This window comes from Neofelis nebulosa, chromosome 6, assembly GCF_028018385.1.
Source record: "Neofelis nebulosa isolate mNeoNeb1 chromosome 6, mNeoNeb1.pri, whole genome shotgun sequence".
In the NCBI taxonomy this organism is placed as follows: domain Eukaryota; kingdom Metazoa; phylum Chordata; class Mammalia; order Carnivora; family Felidae; genus Neofelis; species Neofelis nebulosa.
The window spans coordinates 48,056,042-48,075,804 of record NC_080787.1 but is presented as its reverse complement, the minus strand read 5'-3'; the positions used below and the strand labels follow the sequence as shown (position 1 = coordinate 48,075,804).

The window sequence follows — 19,763 nt, the reverse complement described above, 5'->3', positions numbered from 1 at the left end:
AGATACAAGACCATATGTTGTATGATTCCACTTATATAAAACATCAGAAAAAGCAAAACTATAGTAGTAGAATCCAAATCAGCAGTTGCCAGGGACCAAAGGATGGCAGTAGAAGGAGACAGACTACCAAGGACAGAAAGAAACTTGTGGGAGTAATGAAAATATTCTATATCCTGACTGTGTTGGTGGTTATGTAACCGTATAAGTTTGTCAAAAATCAAGGCGTTGTACACTTAAAATTGGCAGATTTTGTTGTATGTAAATTATATGTCAATAAAACTGACTTTAAAAAAAAAAATCAGGAACCCTGGTGTTCACATCCTATCTCTTCCACTAACGTACCAGATGACATTGGGCAGAATAGTCTATGTTTGGACTTATTCTTCAAAAATATGGGGCTAATGAGACGTGTTCTCCCTCTTTTACTACTAGGTCAAGGGAATTTTAAATGTGGAGAAATGTTTCACCATGTATCAAATGCTTTATAAATACGTAATTTAACTGTTATTGTTTCCACACTGAGGACTGTCTCCATGGAGGAATGCTATCTCCATTCTCAGAGGCCTAGAATGAATTTAATTTGATAGGTTTCTTAACAGCCTCTGAGCCTCAGGCAGGGTTTCATAGTCCTGAGTCCACATGTTTTAGAGAACACTCAACCATCTGCTTTGGATTTGGACCATCAAGTTACTGAGCGAACGGAAACAACATTGTTCTGATGCTTTTTCCCAGTCACCACACATCCCTACGTAGTTAACAAGTCCGTATCCAGACAAGTCTGTCTGGATAAGAGACAAACGCTGAGGGTGGATCCCCAGATTCTGGCCACAAAACCAAAAGAGCAATTGATGGTTGGCTGTATGTTTAGAAAAGCTCTTGATTCTCATCCCGGGATCTATCACTTTACTGCCAACTATTTTCCCGAAGAAACAGAACTGCTCTGTTCTCAATTCTGAAAGCAATTCGTATGCTATTCATCTTTATTTATTTAATGTATTTATTTAGTTTAACATGTCACTGAGTTTGCAGTTACTCACATAGAAGGAACATGAATCCACCTTGACACAGTAACCATCCAGCTGGTATTTGATCCAGTTACCAAAATGCACTTGGGTCCATGGTGGATGCTAAGGAGAAAACCAAGAAGAACCTTGCACATTTTTGTCCTCAAGGCCCTTAATCTTAGCTTTTCCTGAGAGTTCAGCCTTTTCATTTACTGGATCAGGAAAAAATATATATTTATAGCGTGGTAACGCGTACATTATGAAGTATATAATATTTAAAGTTTAAAAATATATTAAAAAGAAGAGAAAAGTCACCGTAAGTCTCACTTTTGACATAGTCAGTTATCTTTCATTTAAAAAAATTTTGTATAGGGGCGCCTGGGTGGCTCAGTCGGTTAAGCGGCCGACTTCGGCTCAGGTCACGATCTCGCGGTCCGTGAGTTCGAGCCCCGCGTCGGGCTCTGTGCTGACAGCTCGGAGCCTAGAGCCTGTTTCAGATTCTGTGTCCCCCTCTCTCTGACCCTTCCCCATTCATGCTCTGTCTCTCTCTGTCTCAAAAAAATAAATAAACGTTAAAAAAAATTAAAATAAAGAAAATAAAAAAATTTTGTATATATATTATATATGTATATATAGTGTATATATATTATATATGTATATATAGTATATATGTATATATGTATATAAATACATATATAATAGTGATATAAATTTTTATTCACTTAGTTTTTGGTCATCAAGATTTTCTTTAAAGGAAATATTGAGTTAGAATTTCATCTATTCTTGCTAAATTATCCTTCTTGAGAGCACATATCAGTGCTCAGTTTTCCCTCAACTGGCTCTCACCAATGAACAGCCCCACCCAAAACAACAACAATAACAACAACAAAAAACTGTGGCATCTTCAGATACCTCAGCTTTTGAAAAATAATATTTACTCAGTTTTGTTATAAAATTAATTTATAGTTACAAACTTATTAGTTTCTTTTATAAACTTAATTAGTAGTTATTCAGTGTGAAAGACTGGAAAACACTGTAGGAAAATGCTAACTGTAATCCCATTACCCAAAATAATCAGTTAGCATCTTAGTATATGTCCTAGAATTTTCTCCATGCTTTCTTTTTTTTTTTTTTTTTTTGTACAAATGTTAGTTATATTACATTCATAGCTTAGCTTATAAATGTTTCCCCATGTCAATAGATATTCTTTAACAAAATGCCTTTCCGGGGCTACATATAGTTCCATTGAATGGAAATACTGGATTTAACTAATGAAGTTTGTGTTGTGGATGGAGTGGTTATTTTCAGTTGATTTTGCTTATCATGGTCAATACTACAGTAAATATCTGCGTTTGCAATTGTATGTACTTCATGTTATTGCCTTAGAACAAATTCCAATAAGTGGAATTGCTGAGTTGATGTGTTTTATTTATTTATTTATTTATTTATTTTTGAGAAAGGTAATTTTAAGATAATCTCTAATTTCCTCACCCTCTGAAACCACATCACAGAAAAGTGAAGGTGATTCAAAGTCCGTTAGCCAAAGACCCAAAGAATGCAGAATTAACTCTTTAGGAGGGAAACAGGACAGGACTTTTCAAGGCATCATAGAAAGATTCTGAACTCACCTTCTCCCACAGACACACTGAATCTACAACTACATATGGATCAACTCCCTCTGGAAAAGACCTAAAAACTAGCTGAACAACTCTTTCACAACAAAGAATAAGATGTCTACATCCAGATGCATAGGAGTGACAGAGACATAGTCTCGCCCCACACGCCACCCACGGTGTGGCAATGCACAATCAGGAAGTGTCTCATGAATCCGGAACTTCTCCCTGAGATCTGAGGGGTTTGTGCCCCACATCAGGCACTCCAGCCCTTGGAACCTGCAGTGAAAGGAGGAACCCCCAAAATGTCTGGCTTTGAAAACCAATGGGGCTCCTGTCCAGGAGATACATTTCTTAAAGCGCTTGTGCACAGACTCACTCACCCCAGAGACCAGTGCAAAAGCAGCACTTTAAAAAGTACCCAGGTTATACACGAAGGAGATTCATTCGTTGATCTTAAAGCATCTGCCAGAGGAGCAGAGGCCTGTTAAGGCTCTCTCCAGGGATGGAGGCAATGGCAGGAATAATTTTTATGCTCTCTCTCCATCTTGATAGTGTCAGTGGGCGTGCCCCAGCCCTGTGCTCTCCCACAATCCTGCCCTGCTAAAGGTGGTGGGCATGTGCAGCCCACACAGGGGATGCTCCTTGATTGCCTGGCTCTGGATCAAGGGGCTTGTATTCCTGGGCTCCAGAAGACTGTAACTATAAATGGAGAGATAGTTTTTGTCAGGCTAACATCCGCACGGTGCTACATAAACAGCAGACAAAAACTATGCCCACTTTTCTACGAAAAAGACCTACTTTCTTGTCTTGGAGCTTCAGTCTAAAAGGCAGAATTCAGGTTTTCCAGGTATCTAGAGGCTATAGAGGAGATCTCAGGGAATATAGGCTGGGAAGTGCCAGGTTTGTGTTCTCTCTTGGCCATGCTACATCTCCTGCTATCTTCCAGAAAGGAGCTTTTTACCCAAGGAACATCTCCAGCTCTCCTGATCTGGAGGCCACCAGGGGTGACTGTGGGACTTATCATGGTCAATCCTACAGGAAATATCTGCATTTGCAATTGTATGTACTGTATATATTTGCAGAATTGTCTATATTTCCATACTTTAAAAGCTTCTGCTAAGGTCTGGCTTCCAATCAACCTGAAACGAGGTGCTGACTGAGATATATCTTGCCCGTCCCTTTGAAAACTTGATAGGTCTTGGCACACCCTCAACAACTGGGACCTATTAAGAATAAATCAACCTGCATAGGCAATCACAAAGGTTTAAGAGACAACCAAGAGCTAGGGCAAAGTTGAAAGATAAGGCTCATCTCCTATACAAGGCCGTTCCTTGAAGACTGAAAGAGGTAGCTGTTTCGCCTAGTACATAGAAATAAACACGGAGAGAAAAGCAAAATGAGGAAACAGAGGGATATGTTCCAAATGAAAGAATAAGATGAAACCTCAGGAAAAAATAATAATAATGAAGCAGAGAGAAGTAATTTACCTGATAAAGAGTTTAAAGTAGGGGCGCCTGGGTGGCTCAGTAGGTTAAGCGTCCGACTTCGGCTCAGGTCATGATCTCGCAGTCCGTGGGTTCCAGCCCCATGTTGGGCTCTGTGCTGACAGCTCAGAGCCTGGAGCCTGTTTCAGACTCTGTGTCTCCCTCTTTCTCTGACCCTCCCCTGTTCATGCTCTCTCTCTCTCTCTCTCTCTCTCTGTCTCAAAAATAAATAAAACGGAAAAAAAAAAAAAAGAGTTAAAATAATGGTCATAAAAATGTTTACCGAACTTGACAGAATGGATGAACACAGTGAGAACTTCAACAGAGATAGAAAACGTAAGAAAATACCGAACAAGTCACAAAGCTGAAGAAGACGATAACTAAACCAAAAAATACACTAGAAATATTCAATAGCAGACTGATGAAGCAGAAGAAAGGATCAGTTACCTAGAATACAAGGCAGTGGAACTCACCCAAACAGAGCCCCAGAAAGGAAAAAAGAATTTAAAACAGTGAAGATAGCTTAAGAGACTGATAGGAAAATATCAGGCAGAATAACATTTGCATTATAGGAGAAGAAGAAGAAGAAGAAGAAGGAGGAGGAGGAGGAGGAGGAGGAGGAGGAGAAGGAGAAGAGAAAGAAAGGGATAGAAAGCTTATTTGAAGAAATAATGCCTGAGAACTTCCTTCACCCAGGTGGGGAAGGAAACAGACATCAGATGCAAGAATGCCAGAAAGTTCCAAAGAAGATGAACCCCAAATAATTCACACCTGAACACATTATAATTAAACTGTTAAAAGTTAAAGAGAAAATCATAAAAGCAGCAAGAGAAAAAAGCTTGCTACGTACAAAGCAACCCCGTGGGACTATCAGTAGTGTGTTTTAGCAGAAACTTTGCAAGCCAGAGAGAGCGGCACAGTGTCCTCAAAGTGCTGGAAGGGAAAAGCTTCCAGCTGAGAATACTCTACCCGGCAAGGTTATCATTCAGAATTGAAGGAGAGATAGAGCTTTCCAGGTTTAAAAAAAAAAAAAAAAAAAAGCTAAAGGAGTTTATTACCATTAAACTAGCCTTACAAGAAATGTTAAAGGGACTTCTTTAAGCTGAAAAGAAAGGGCATTAATTAATAAGACAAAAACATGTGAAAGTATATATCTCACCAGCAAAAGTAAATATACAGTAAAGGTAGTGGATTAATCACTTATAAAGCTAGAATGAAGGTTAAAAGACAAAAGTAGTAAAAATAACTATAACCACAATAAACAGCTAAGGGATACAAAAAAATATAAAGATGTAAAATGTGACTTCAGAAACATAAAATGGGGGGGGGGGGGGTAAAAATGAAGAGTTTTAGAATGCATTTAAACATATCACTATCAACTTAGAATAGACTGCATATATTATAGGGGGTGAGCCTCATGGTAACCAGAAAACAAAAACCTATAGGAGATACACAAAAGTTGAGAAAGGACCTAAGCCTAACACTAAAGAAATCATCAAATCACAAGGGAAAATAACAAGAGAAAAAGAACAGCCAAAAAACAATTAACAAAATAGCAGTAACTATATACCTATCAATAATTACTTTAAATTTTTAAAAAATATTTATTTATTTTTGGGAGAGAGAGAGAGAGAGTGGAGCAGGGGAGGAACAGAGAGAGAGGGAGACACAGAATGTGAAGCAGGCTCCAGGCTCTGAGCGGCCATCACAGAGCCCGATGCGGGGCTCGAACCCATAAACCATGAGATCATGACATGAGCCAAAGTCGGGCGCTCAACTGACTGAGCCACCCAGGTACCCCGATCCAGCTTTTAAATTCACCTGTGTCTGATGCCACAGTCCATGTTCTATCTGCTTTATCCCCTTCATTCTAGGAGAGGGAAATGGTGACTAGTTCAAGTGTGATTTGAGACACTATATTCAGCCCTTCTGGGCCCCAAGACATGTTCTTTATCAGACGTCTCAGTTCCTGAAAATCCACTATTAAACAATCTTGGTCCAGTGTTCCAAAGTCTTCTCCTTTGGTCTTGATCTTCTATTCCCCGCCTCTGTTACCATCCACCCAATGGCCCCAAACAAGAACGTTAGGAACAATCCTTGCCTTTTCCTTCTCCCAGAAATTAATGGCAGTAGGGGTGTGGATTCGCCTTCATAACCAACTCTCAAAACCATCTGCTTGCCACCCTTCCGGAGAGCCTCCACCCCATCTCAGATGAGTATAACCACTCCCTTGCATGACCGCATCAGCCTCCTAACCTGCCTCTCTACCAATTCACTCTATGTGGGGTGGGAAACATCAAGAATGTTTAAGGAATGCAGAACAGTAGGGTATTAATAAACATTTTCACATTTGCCATACCTTCTATAGGTATTTCTCTTGATATGTATGCCTGTGTGGTTACTGAGCATGTTAACTCTGTTTTCATGAAAGGCCTTCATATCTTGTCAGGACATCAGGGTTTGATGCTTTATGGTTTGACTTCTTTGAGCTTTGGTTTCCTTATCTGTAAAATGATGTTATACCTTGATGATATAGCACCTCAAATTTGAAGGTTCTGTGATGTCTTAAATAAACTTAACCGCCCGCTTGCAAAATTTTATTTACTTTTATAATCCAATGCTAGGGATCCAGTGTGTACTTTGGTGAAGGCTATCTATCCTGTTTAGGCTGGAACTTCGTGACAGAAATCCCTTTGTTGTTCTACAGTCCACCAGGAGGCGCCGACTTTCTAGCAAATTGGACATCAGCGCCTTGACTTCACAGAAATCATCTCCTACATTTCAGGGACATTTCAGCGAGCACAGCATTATAAACAATTTAAGATAATTGTTAGTACAAACTGATTTCAATGTTTTAAAAAGAGCATCTCCACAACGGGTTGAATTTGTTATTTTCCCCATGATATTGGAGTTATGAAATATATGAAATTTGTATGAAGTTGTACTGGAGGTTCTATTCCAAACTCAAGACAATCTCCATTCCTTAGCCACGTTCCTACTTAATGTCTGTGTTTCCCACTTACTTCTGCTGGCTCTACCTTGGAGGGTTTCATGGAGATTAATTTAAAGGATATGAAAATGGCTACTCAAGTATGTTGCTATTAGGCAGGAGTTTATTGCCGAAAAACCAAGACTCGGGATGTGTGTTAATTGTTTTAACTATAATTAGACATATCTAGAAGAAAAAAGTAAAATGAAATCATAACAAATCCAGTGGGTTTTTTTTCCTTGAAATCCATTCATTTGAAATCCCCATCGGATAGAAGAAAGGTACCCACATAAACAGCATGTCTGTGTTCAGCAGTATCATAGTTTTGATGCTACAAGGTGGTTTAACCAAAATAAGGACATTGAGTCAAATACTTGCATTATAAAAACGATTCTGGACACAATTCTTCACAAAAACAACAAAATACTTTGGAGAGCAAATAAGCCGTTTTGAGAGAAGATTCTTGTAACCATTGAGAGAAGTTGATTCAGGGATGCATGTTTATGGGCTTTAGGTAAATTATAATGGGGTCTGGCGGTGGGGGTGCAGTAATGATGGAGGATTGGGCGAAGCGGGTAGGGATGATAAGGAAGGGGAAGAGAGAGGGGTGTGGAGACCAATGGGAGGGGGTCGGAGGAAGGCAAACAAACTGGTCAAAGGGACCCTCTAGGCAGGCAAACGTTGTTAGCACTTCAGACACGAGAGAGCAGCCGCCAAGCAAACTGGACACAACAGGGTTCCAAAAGGTCCACCAAAAAGCAAAGCAGCCACCCAGAAGGATGGTCAGGGCATTGGGAGAAGATGTGAGAGATGATGGCCATAAGACTTGTTATATGACGTGGTACAATTAGTTGAAAAATATGGGCTTTTTCAATATGGGTTTGAATGACCTTGAGAACATTGGTTCACATCTCCAAGCCTCCGTTTCTTCAACTGTAAAATGAGGATAGTTAATACCTACCTCTCAGTGTTGTTGTAAGGATTTAATAAATTAACAAACATGAAGCTATACATGGCAAGTACTACAAAAACATCACCATTATCATGATCCTCTCTTTCTCTTTATCATCATTTTTATCTTTTTAAAAAAAATTTTTTAGTGTTTATTTATTTTTGAGAGAGACAGGGTGTAAGTGTGGGAGGGGCAGAGAGAGAGGGAGACACAGAATCCGAAGCAGGCTCCAGGCTCCAAGCTGTCAGCACAGAGCCCGACGCGGGGCTTGAACTCACAAACTGTGAGATCATGACCTGAGTCAAAGTCGGATGCCCAACCAACTGAGCCACCCAGGAGCCCCATTATCGTTTTTTTTTTTTTTTTTTTTTTAATAAGAGAGAGGGAGACACAGAGACAGAGAGAGAGAGGGAGTGGGGGAGGGACAGAGGGGGGGAGAGAGAGAGAGAATCTCAAGCAGGCTCCATGCTGAGCTCCATCCCATGACCATGGGATGATTACCTGAGCTCAAATCAAGAGTTGGGCACTCAACTCACTGAGCCACCCAGGCACCCTATAATTTTTATGTTTATCATTATCCCCACGTATTGTTTTCCTTCTAAGGCCTATTGACGAAAGCCTTTAAGTGGGTGTCCTATGTGCCTTCCCACGCGTGAAAACTAAATTGAAAACAAAACTCTGTTAAAACTTAACATACACCTTCCCTGTGACCAAGCGGTTCCCCTCCCAGGTATTTACCAAAGAGAAATGAAAATATGTGGAAATAAAAAGTCATGTACCCAGTGTTCATTGCAATTTTTTATTGTAGTAAAAGCATTCAACATTAGATCTATGCATTTAGCAAAATTTCAAGTGTAAAATAAAGTATTGTTAACCTAGGCACCATGTTGTAGAGCAGATATCTAGAACTTACTCATCCTACATAACTGAAACTTTTTCCCCGTTGAATAGCAACTCCCAATTTCTCCCTCTCCCCAGCCCCTGGCAATCACCATTCTACTCTCTGCTTCTATGACTCTGGCCAGTTTAGAGACCTCGTAGAAGTGGAATCATACAGTATTTGTCCTTTCGTGATGGCTTATTTCATTCATCATAGTGTCCACGAGGTTCACCCATGCTGTCACATATTGCAGGATTTCCTTCCTTTTTAAGGCTTAATAATATTCCATTATGTGTATACACCACATCTTTTTTATCCATACGTCTATCAGTGGACATCCAGGTTATGTCCGCCTCTTGGCTGTTGTGAACAATGCTTCACTGAAGTTTAAGCATAATGACCTCAAACTGTGAACGACTCATATGTCCGCCAAGTAGTAAATTAATAAGTAAATTATGCTCTCTTCATCCAGGGAATGAACCGCTGACACAATCGATACCATAGATGAATGGTCCAAATACATCATGTTGAATGCAAAAAGCCAGACGCAGATAAGGCATACTAATGAGTTCCTTATATCACGTTGAATATGCCAAACTAATTTATGGTGACAGATATCAGAACAGAGGATTGGGGAACAGGGACAAGGGTGGTGCGGTTGGACTGGAAGCGTGCATGCGGAAACTTTCTTGGGCAATGAGAATGTTCTAATCCTGTTTAGAGTGTAGATTTCACAAATATCCACATTAAACAGTTCACGTAAGCTTTGTGCCTTTGACATATGTATATTAGACCTCAAATAACATTGTAGTTCTTCAGAAAAATAAGACAAAAGCAAACAAACAAGTCCTTGATATTTAGCCAAGAAGCTCTCACAAAGCAAAGCTGAGCTACCAAGATCTAGTGAAGGCAGCACGTGCACAGATAGCTTTCCTGGCAAACAGACAGAAGCATATAGTGATGAATAAAGCAAGAGCAACTTTCCAGAAGAGTGAGCACATCCACAGCCATTCAGAAAAACCATCAGCTGACAGAGGCCACCCCAGCAAAGGGTTTCCCTGTGTGAAAGCTGAATTGTCATTGAGCATAATTGAGGTCTGTGAAAAGGGTTGATGGGGCACATCCTGAGGATTTGTCTATTGTCTATTAATGTGTCTATTTACCCTACCATCAGGTCCTCTGCTCTCCCTCCAAAGTATGCCTGTAATCTGGCTGCTTCTTACAGCCTTCACTACAGCCCAAGCCACCATCATCTCTAGCCTGATCACAGTAAACTCCATTACTGGTGTCCCTGCTCCCTCTCTTGCCCCTCTGCAACCTAGTCTCAGCACAGGAGTCAGAAATGTGGTTAAAATTCTGCAGTAGTTTTCCACGACCCTTAAAACGAGATGCCCGATTTTTGCCGTGGCTCACAAGGTTGACATGAACCTGCTGCTGACCGCCTCTTCAACCTCAGCTCCTTCCCTGAGGCGTCCCCCACCAGCTTCCTGGCTTCTTACTGTAGCTCAGATGTTCTGGATTTGCCCTGGGTACTTATTGTTCCCTCCACCCAGAATGACCCTCCTCCATAGCATCTTGCTTTTATTTCACTTAGTTCACTGTTCAAATGGCTTCTCCTTGGAGATACCTTCCCTGACTTCTCTTTATAAAACGGTACCCCACCTACTACCTTTACTCTTAACCTAGATAATAGTTAATTTTGACTGGGCCATGGGGTGCCCAGGTATTTGGTTCAACATTATTCTGGGTCTTTCTGTGAGGGTCTTCTTGAACGAAATTAACATTTAAATTGATAGATTGAGTAATTGATAGATTGCCTTCTTTAATGTGGGTGGGCCTCCTCCAATCAGTTGAAGGCCTGAATAGAAGAAATGGCTGACACTCCCCCAAGTAAGAGAGAATTCTCCTACCTGAGCTACCTTTTAACTGAGATATCCTTTTAACTGAGCCTTTTAACTGAGATATCCTTTTAACTGAGATATCCACTCTTTTTAACTGACAGCCTTTTAACTGAGATATCCACTCTTCCTGGTACTGCGACAACTGTCAACTACTGAACTTGAATTTAAACATCAGCTCTGCAGGTTTTGGATTTGCCAGCCTCTGTCATTGTGTAAGCCAGCTCCTTATTCCTTTTTTCTCCACACCCCCCATCTCTATGTCTTCTCTGGAAAAATCCAAAGCTTTTTTAACCACATGGCTATGCTGCCTCCCAGTGGCATCTCTTGCCCAGATTATTCCAGCACTTTCCTAGCTGGTCTTCCTGTCTGCATTCTCGCCCTGCTCCAGTCTGTTTGTGATGTCACATGCAACCTTGCCTGAACCTCCTCAGAGGCTTCTTCTTGCCTTCAGGACACCATCCGAGCATCACACCATGGCCGACTGTGACCTGGCTTTATGTACCCTCCAAGGCCAACCACCTTGGTCACCATGTCCCCTGGCCTTCCCTGCTCCTTCACACAGATTATATTTTCAGCCTTGCCAAACCTGCTTGGGTCCCTCAGATTCAACACACATCCTCTATGTCTGGACTGCAGAGTTCTCTCCCAATTCTCCTGCTTACCTCCAGCTTACTCTTGAGTCTTTCACTCATATGCCACTTCCTCCAAGAGGACTCCTCTGACTTTTCCAGGCTACTTTATGAACTCCAGATAAGCATTCCCAGAGAGCCCTGGACCTCCCCTTTCATAGACCATCAGCTTTTCTTGGTTTTAGTTGTTTTAACTTCTTCCCTTCTTAGCTGGACAGGAACTAGTCTGTTTCACTCGCAAGCAACTGGTATGCATAATATACATTGGTAAGTGGTTGATTGAATCTGTGAGTAATATATTTATGATTATCAGCTCTTAAGAAGCCATCTACCCATTTGTATGATTTCTAGAAAAGGTAAATCTATAGAGAAAGAAAGTAGATTGGCAGTTGCCAAGGGCTGGGAGTGGAAATGGAGAGTGCCTGCCTAACTAGCAGGAGGAATCTCCTTGGTGTGATGGAAATGTTCTCAAACTGGACTGGGGTGATAGTTGTGCAACTCTTTCAGTTAACTAAAAATCATTGAACAGTAGGTACACTTAAAATGAGAGCCATGACAATGGCATGTAAGTTACACCGCAATAAAAAACAAATTTAAAGAATGCATCTGGGGGCTATTGGGTGGCTCAGTCGGTTAAGCATCAGGCTCTTGGTTTCGACTCAGGTCATGATCCTACAGTTCTTGAGTTTGAGCCCCATGTTGGGCTCTGTGCTGACAGTGCAGAGTGTGATTAGGATGCTCTCTTTTCCTATCTCTGCCCCTACCCCCCCTCAAAATAAATAAACTTAAAAAAAAAAAAAAAAGAACGCATCCAGTGTCTGCTCGCTCATTGCCAGCCAGTTCCAGAGATGTTTTTTCTGACGGCAGGAAAGCGATCCAGAAATCTGATGTACCTTAACATTTTTATAAAAACAATGATATCCAGACCTCGCATTTCATTGTTTCATATACAACTTGAACTTCTCTGTGGAAAGTATTTTGCTACTTTAGATTCTTCAGGGTCTAAAATCACCAAGTTTCATGGCAACTGATAAGGAAGCCCAGAATCATATTGCCATGAGAATTCCTGTACCGAACATTAAAGAAGAAATGTTTGTAGATTAATTTTCTCTAAGACTAGCACGGCGTGTGTCCCGGTTAGATAAGGCTGGAGAAATGTCCCCGTGTGAGCCGGCCAGAGATTGGAGAATGACTCAGACAGTAGAAGCTGTTTTCTCCAATTGCTGAATTCTCAGTGAAATGTTGCTAAATAGTCATGTGGTTCCCAAGGGGTACAAGTTCTCTGATTTCCCTTCTGCAAGTTCAGCAAGAATTTGGAGCTGTCTAGCCCAACGTGGGGAGCATATGTGGGAACAGGCAGGCCTTGGGACCCCAGTCATATTCCAGTAGGACTGCTTCTTTGCCCTGATCTTGTCAAATGAGACCGGACAAGGGATGTTTTGGTAAGGGGCTGCAGCTACACCTGTGAAGTTACCACATGCCCTGTGCCCCAGTGGGAGAACCACGGTGCTTCTCAGGCCCAAGATCCCTGGAGGGCTCAAAGCGGGCAGCTCCAAAATCTCTTGATGCCTTGGAATCTGGGACTGCCTGAGGGTAGATCAGCAAAACCACCAGGGGCGAGAACTCCACCATTCCAGCCTTGGTCTGTCTCTTACTAGGCATTTGCTCTTTTGCATTGGGATTGATTGATGATACTTGATTGCCATGGAGTTGGATCATGTAATTCTATAAGATTTAAGAAGCCAGTCTTGGGAGAAAGAGCGATTCAAGAGACAGATTACAGGACTGGAACACAGAAGATGTGAATTCAAATTCTGCTTCTACAACTAATCAGCTGTGTGACTTAGGAGAAATCACTTTTCCCCTCTGAGCATCTGTTTGTTCATCTGTAAAATGAGGGTTTGGGATTAGTTTATTTTAAGGTGTTCTTGACTCTGATAAAAATAATAATAATAATTTTCATTCCCTAACCATTTTCCTAATCATATGTGCCGGGTACATTTGCATTCCATCCTAAGAGGCAGGCGTGGTTCTCATTGTTTGTCATGGATGAAAATGAGGACAAGTCAGGCTAAAAAAAATTGCTCAAGTTCAAAGTGCTTGGAAACAAAATTACTTGGACCTGCCCAAATCTGTCTACTCTACACTGGGCCCTAAACCCAACTACACAGTGGAACGTGAGGGAGTCGTTCCTCGTTTCCTGGCACCATCGACATTTCCAAAGGCCACTCACTGCTACAGAAAAGCCTCTTGATTATTTTCCCCAACATTGTATTTAGAGAACTTTTAAGCCTACAGAACGATTGAAAGAATTTTACAGTAAACACCCTTACGCTGATTTTCTACTAGTTCTCACGGCTTACTTTGCCACACATCAAGCCAACTACCTATCCCTCCCTCTCTTCCTCCATCCATCTTATTTTTTACCGAATCCCTTGATTTTGATCTTTGGAGAAAGGCTTCTCCCATCACATTTTCTCAATCTTTTCTCCCTGTCCACATACCATTCAATCATCACAAGAGCCAATGTAGCAGGTACAATCCGGCCTTATGGATAAAGGATGAGGTCATGAAGGTAAGCAGCTCACTCAGTATCGGTTAGCTAGGAAGCAATAGAGTCTATATTTCTCTTGGGCTAAAGGCTAGACTCTTACCCTCATGTTCTTATGCCCTCTGACACAGTACTTTTCCAAAAGTAGTCATTATGCCTTCACTTTGATAATATTTGCTCATTTCCACTAGGGATTTTTTTTCCATAGGCAATTAATATCTTTTACAGCCAAATGAAACAATAGCAACGATAAAAACACCTCATGGTTTATTCACTGTGCTATGATCAGAGCTTTAAATATAGTACCTTAGGGGCACGTGGGTGGCTCAGTCAGTTAAGCTACCGACTTCAGCCCAGGTCATGATCTCGTGGCTCATGGGTTCGAGCACTGCATCAGACTCTATGCTGATAGCTCGGAGCCTGAAGCCTGCTTCAGATTCTGTCTCCCTCTCTCTCTCTCTGGCACCCCCGCCCCCCACGCCCACTCATGCTCCCCCTCCTCTCAAAAACGAACACTAAAATAATAAAAATAAATAATTAACTATAGTATCTTAAAAGAGGATATATAAATTATGTGGCCCTTCTTCAATAGAGCTTAACATTTACAGTTTGATTCTATGCGTGCGTTTGTGTGTGTTTGTGTGCTTGTGTGTATTCCGTGATATCTGTTACTTTTACAAATCTATGCCTTTGCACCCAGTTCAGACCCTTGGCTGGGCTTGATTTCTTTGCTTTGTTTTGTCATGCTCTTGAAAGCACAGGTGAAGAAGAGGTCTCATCAGGTGCATATGTGGAAGTATCGGCGTGTGTGATAGGGGATTGCTCAGATTTAGCTCAGCGGCTCTCAAGCCCCAGGCTTGTTACCCTCAACCTGTCAACTTGGGTCAAACAAGTAAACAAATTCCCTTGCCAACCTGATTGAGCAGAAGGGCGTTGTTCACCAGAAATACTTTAGGTGACCCAAAACCCAGTGGCTATTTGTATTTTAGACTAGTCTTCCCCTCTGCTTTTATTTAAATATGGGTGTGTCTCATTTATGGAAGTTATCACACTTCAAATCCAGAAGACTTACCATGAAAGTGCTTAAGTCTGTTGTGCTGTGAGCCCCTTTGGTCATGTGGGAAAGCACTGGACCTCTTCTAGAGAAAGTGTTTTTAAATTATTTTTTTATGTTTTTTAATTTCTTTGTAACAGAGAGAGAGCACTAGTGGGGCAGGGGCAAAGAGAGGGGGACGGAAGGTCCAAAGTGGGCTCTGTGCTGAAAGCCTCGAGCCCGAAGAAGGGTTGGAACTCACTAACTGTGAGATCATGACCTGAGCTGCAGTCAGAAGTTCAACCAACTGAGCCAACCCTAGAATAAGTGTTCATAAATGAATAAGATACAATGTAGGGGCGCCTGGGTGGCTCAGTCAGTTGAGCGTCTGACTTCGGCTCAGGTCGTGATCTCACAGTCCGTGAGTTCCAGCCCCGCATCGGGCTCTGTGCTGACAGCTCGGAGCCTGGAGCCTACTTCCGATTCTGTGTCTCCCTCTCTCTCTGCCCCTCCCCTGCTCATGCTCTGTCCCTCTGTGTCTCAAAAATAAATAAAAACTTTAAAAAAAATTTTTAAATAAAATAAAATGTAAAAGAGTATAAAGGAAACTAATTTTCTTAAAATGCAATTATCAAAATGTTAAAATAATAGCTTGTGATATAATATGTATGTTTTTAATGTGTTGTATAACTAGACACAAGGATAATTCTAATAGTTATCATAATTTCCAACTAATGATGAGTGTTATTGTTATTTCAAGAGGTTTCACATATCTAGATATTTAATAATCTGAAATACCATGATTTATATTATGTCAATATGTAATGAAAATACATGAGGTGTCTGTGTGCAGCAAAGTCATAGAAAATGCTAATATTTGAGTTTTGTTTTGTTTTGTTTTGTTTTTTTAATTTTTTTTTAAGATTTATTTATTTTTGAGACAGAGAGAGACAGAGCATGAGCAGGGGAGGAGCAGAGAGAGAGGGAGACACAGAATCTGAAACAGGCTCCAGGCTCTGAGCTGTCAGCCCAGAGCCCGACGCAGGGCTCAAACTCACGGACCGCGAGATCATGACCTGAGCCGAAGTCGGACGCCCAACCGACTGAGCCACCCAAGCACCCCTAATATTTGAGTTTTATTACCCAACTCATAATTGAAAGAAATGCTAAATATCAGTATCAGTAAAGATTGTTTTGTTGTTGTTTTTTTCCACCAGAGAAGTTTACATATATTCTAATTTCTATGCAGTCATGGGAATGCTTAGTTTGGAAAGGACGTTAGCAATTATGTCTCAGGGGTTCTAAACCAAGATGGGCTTCACAACAATTTAGTGAATACTGAAGAAATAGAAATTCCTGGGACCTAGCCGTGACTTATTGAATTAGAATCTCTGGAGCCAAAGCCACGTACATTTTCTATAAATCCCAAAGGTGATTCTGTTGCACAGCCAATTAAGGAATTCATTGAACTCTTAGTATTTCCAAGGAATTTCTCCAAGAATTTCTGATATATATTCCCTTTTCCACTCTCAACTTTCGTGGGCCCGGTATTTTGAAAGATTTATCTCATTGTATGAGTTAAGTAGTCATTAATTCCTTCCTCCTATAAAAAAAGTATTTAAGATATAATTTGCATACAATAACATTCATACTTTTTCATGTATCGGATAATCATACATCCACAACAACTATCAAGATATGGAAACAGTTATATCACCCTAAAATTTTATACAGGTAAAATTCGTAGACAGTCCTTCCCTCTCTCTTCCCTCTGGTAGACAGTCCCTGCCAACAACTGATGTGCTTTCTATCCTAATTGTGTCCTTTCCAGATTGTCCTACAAATGATTCATACAGGCCTTTGATCTGGCCTTCTTATATTTATCATAATGGATTTGGGGTTCATGCATGGTGTTTGTGCAAAAGTAGTTGATTCCCTTCTATTTCTAAGTAATTCTTATTTCTGATATTGATGCACCAAGTTTGTTTATCCATTCACCAGTTAAAGGACGTTTGGATAGTCCCCATAATTTCTGGCAATTATGAATCAAGCTGCTATAAATACTTACAGATTGTATATGAATGTAAGTTTTGTTTCACTTGAGTGAAATCCAGGATTGGGGTTGCTGGGTCATATGGTAAGTGTATATTTAACCACGTAAGAAACTGCCAATTGCTTTCCAAAGTGGCTGTACCATTTTGCATTCACACACACACACGCACGCACGCACACACACACCAAACATGTTCATAACAAAATGAGGAGGGATACTTATGAGAATCACAGTCCTTATCTCGGAAATTGATCACATGGTCATAGCTGGTGTTTATTACTAACCACTTGCATTCCCCACTGTGTATTTCCTCAGCTGGTCACGATTCTTGGAATACAGAGGAGAAATGAGGGTAAACATCGCTGAGAGCATTGCTGAGAGCATTATTTAAAATGGAGGGTGTTGAGGAAGTGCGTGTCTTCTGTCTCAAATTCTCAGAATTGTTGCGAACTCAGCTAAAATTCAGTTAACAGGTGAGGACTCTAGAGAAGTTAAGCAATCTGACTGAGATCCCAGAGCTTGAAGGGTTAGAACGCCTTCCAATCCGGGCAGAATTTCAAGGTTATAGGAGCGTTACCCAGGGGCTTAGGGCAAGTCACACAACCTCTCAGAATTTCAGTTTGTGGTGTCACAGGGGGACAGTAAGACCTACTCTGCAGGTGGGTCATGGAGATTAGATACAATACATGCTTAGTACAGAATCCACATTCCAACAGAGCCCTCAGTGCCTTCTTCCTATTGCTTTCATTTACTATACACAGTCTCTTCTTTCTAGTGTCTCAATGAGACTAACCATGAACGAGGGACTCTGCAAGGACACTGGGAGGCCGTAGCTGCAGTAAAGGACCCTGAGAACACTTATCAGTTTGGTCCGGGTCTGTGAAGCTGATGGAAGACGGAAACTAGACGGGCGTGTTTATGGACTGAACAATGGGGGACCCTCAATTGACCCCTACAGAGCATTGTTCCTGGACCCCTTTGGGATTCTCAGGAGAAAACTGAGCTTACTCCTATAGAAACATAATAGCCATCACACCGACCTGTTAGAGTGCCAATGCCAGCATTAGGCTGCACATCTCATCTCACCCTCACTGCACAGCCCCAAGAAGTACGGATTATTTTGCCTATTTCATAGAGGAGGACATAAACCTAAATCTACTTGACTCCTAAGCCTATGATCTTAAAATACTGTCCTTTTTAGAAAAGATTTAAAAAAAAAAAAAAAAAAAAGAGGGGGAGGGATCAATTCAATACGCTGTAAGCAAAAGAGGAAATATTATTATGAAAGTAGTTTTCCACACATTTCCTGAGTAAGGAACCAGAACTGGAAACTAGAAAGCTGTGCATGTGCGTTCTCAGTGAACCCCGTCCCCACCCTCATCCCCCCCACACCCCCCACCCGCCATCTTTTCCCTCAGTCTTTTCTTTCTCTCTGTGGAGCACCTCCCAACACTTCCTCAGCCCTGTGTAGAGTTAGCCACTCCACAGTTCTGAGGTTATAGGCTACTGGCCCATCCTCTCATGAAGATTTCTTTTCCAGTTAGCAGGAGAAGAATCTTTTATTTATTTACATATGTATGTATGTATGTATGTATGTATGTATTTATGACCCAGGTGTGAAATCTGAGGGGTGTGAAATCTGAGCTGGGCCACAGAAATTCTTGAGTCCAGCCCACTTGTATATGGGAGTCTTGTATACCCCCACAGTGTACTCACCTGTCTCAGTGTGGACACCTCCAGAACAGCCAGTTTAATTGTGGGCATCCTGGCTGTTAAAATATCCTCTTTTACACTGTTCCTACCTCCATTAAGTCTCCTTCACGGGGCCTACCAAGGCTGAGGGGCAGGCCTGGGAGGTGGCCTCAGCCCCATGGTTCGTCCCACCCCAGCCCCTGGGCCACAAGCTCCGGTCATCAGTGTTCCTCTGAAACAGGCGAGACTACCACCCTCCAGCTCCAACCTCTGGGCAAGATTTCTCTACTGGTTTTCAGCCCAGCACACGGTGGCTGGTGCTGAGGGGGACATATTGCTCCAGAGGAAGACCCATTGTGGGTTGCTCAGGGGCAGAGGCAATGTTGAGGCAGGGGGTGGTAATGGAGACTCCTCTGCTCCTGAGGATTCACAGGGAGGCAGGGACTCCAGAAATGCCCAGTCAAGAGGGGAGGCACAGAGCCCGACCCCGACCATGGCCCAGCTCAGTCACAGGCTCTGATGGTGGTCTTTCTGAGGGCCTAGCCAGTGCTGTGGGTGGAGGGGAAATTGTGGACAGGGGGTTCTTTGAGGGGGGTGAGGGCTTTGAGATGGAGGGGGTTTAGTGAGAGGAATGAGGGTTCAATGAGGGAGGGGGTTCATTCGTGAAGGGTCCATCAGTGGTGGGATGGGGGTTACTGGTGAGAAGACTGGGTCTCGGGATGAGTGATGACAGAAAACTACAGGCATTTTTTTCCCCCCAACTTGGGGGGGTGGGGGTGGGGGAGGGGGCTCTGTTGCAGCCTGGGCCTTTTTCCATCCTACCCCCATGACCTCCACCTACAATCCTCTGTGTGTGTTGTGTCTTGAAGTGGAGGGAAGTATGAATGAGAGAGAGAGAGAGAGAGAAGATGGGCTCTGTGCAGACATCAAGGGTGGGGGTGGGGGGCAGGTGGGGTGGTGTCAGGACAGAGTCAGAGAC

General features: G+C 41.9%; 1 protein-coding gene across 1 annotated transcript in view; it reads right to left on the bottom strand.

Annotated features, from left to right (window-relative positions):
• Positions 1 to 18,856, bottom strand: part of MEP1A (meprin A subunit alpha) — a 63,554-nt gene extending 44,698 nt beyond the window's left edge. Inside the window, exons 1-3 of the mRNA XM_058736147.1 lie at positions 18,809 to 18,856; positions 12,930 to 13,180; positions 3,723 to 3,843 (exon numbers count right to left, since the gene is read on the bottom strand). Of these exons, the coding sequence (XP_058592130.1) occupies positions 3,723 to 3,843; positions 12,930 to 13,180; positions 18,809 to 18,856 (420 nt within the window). The remainder of the gene's footprint in view (positions 1 to 3,722; positions 3,844 to 12,929; positions 13,181 to 18,808) is intronic.
• Positions 18,857 to 19,763: the final 907 nt, after the last annotated feature.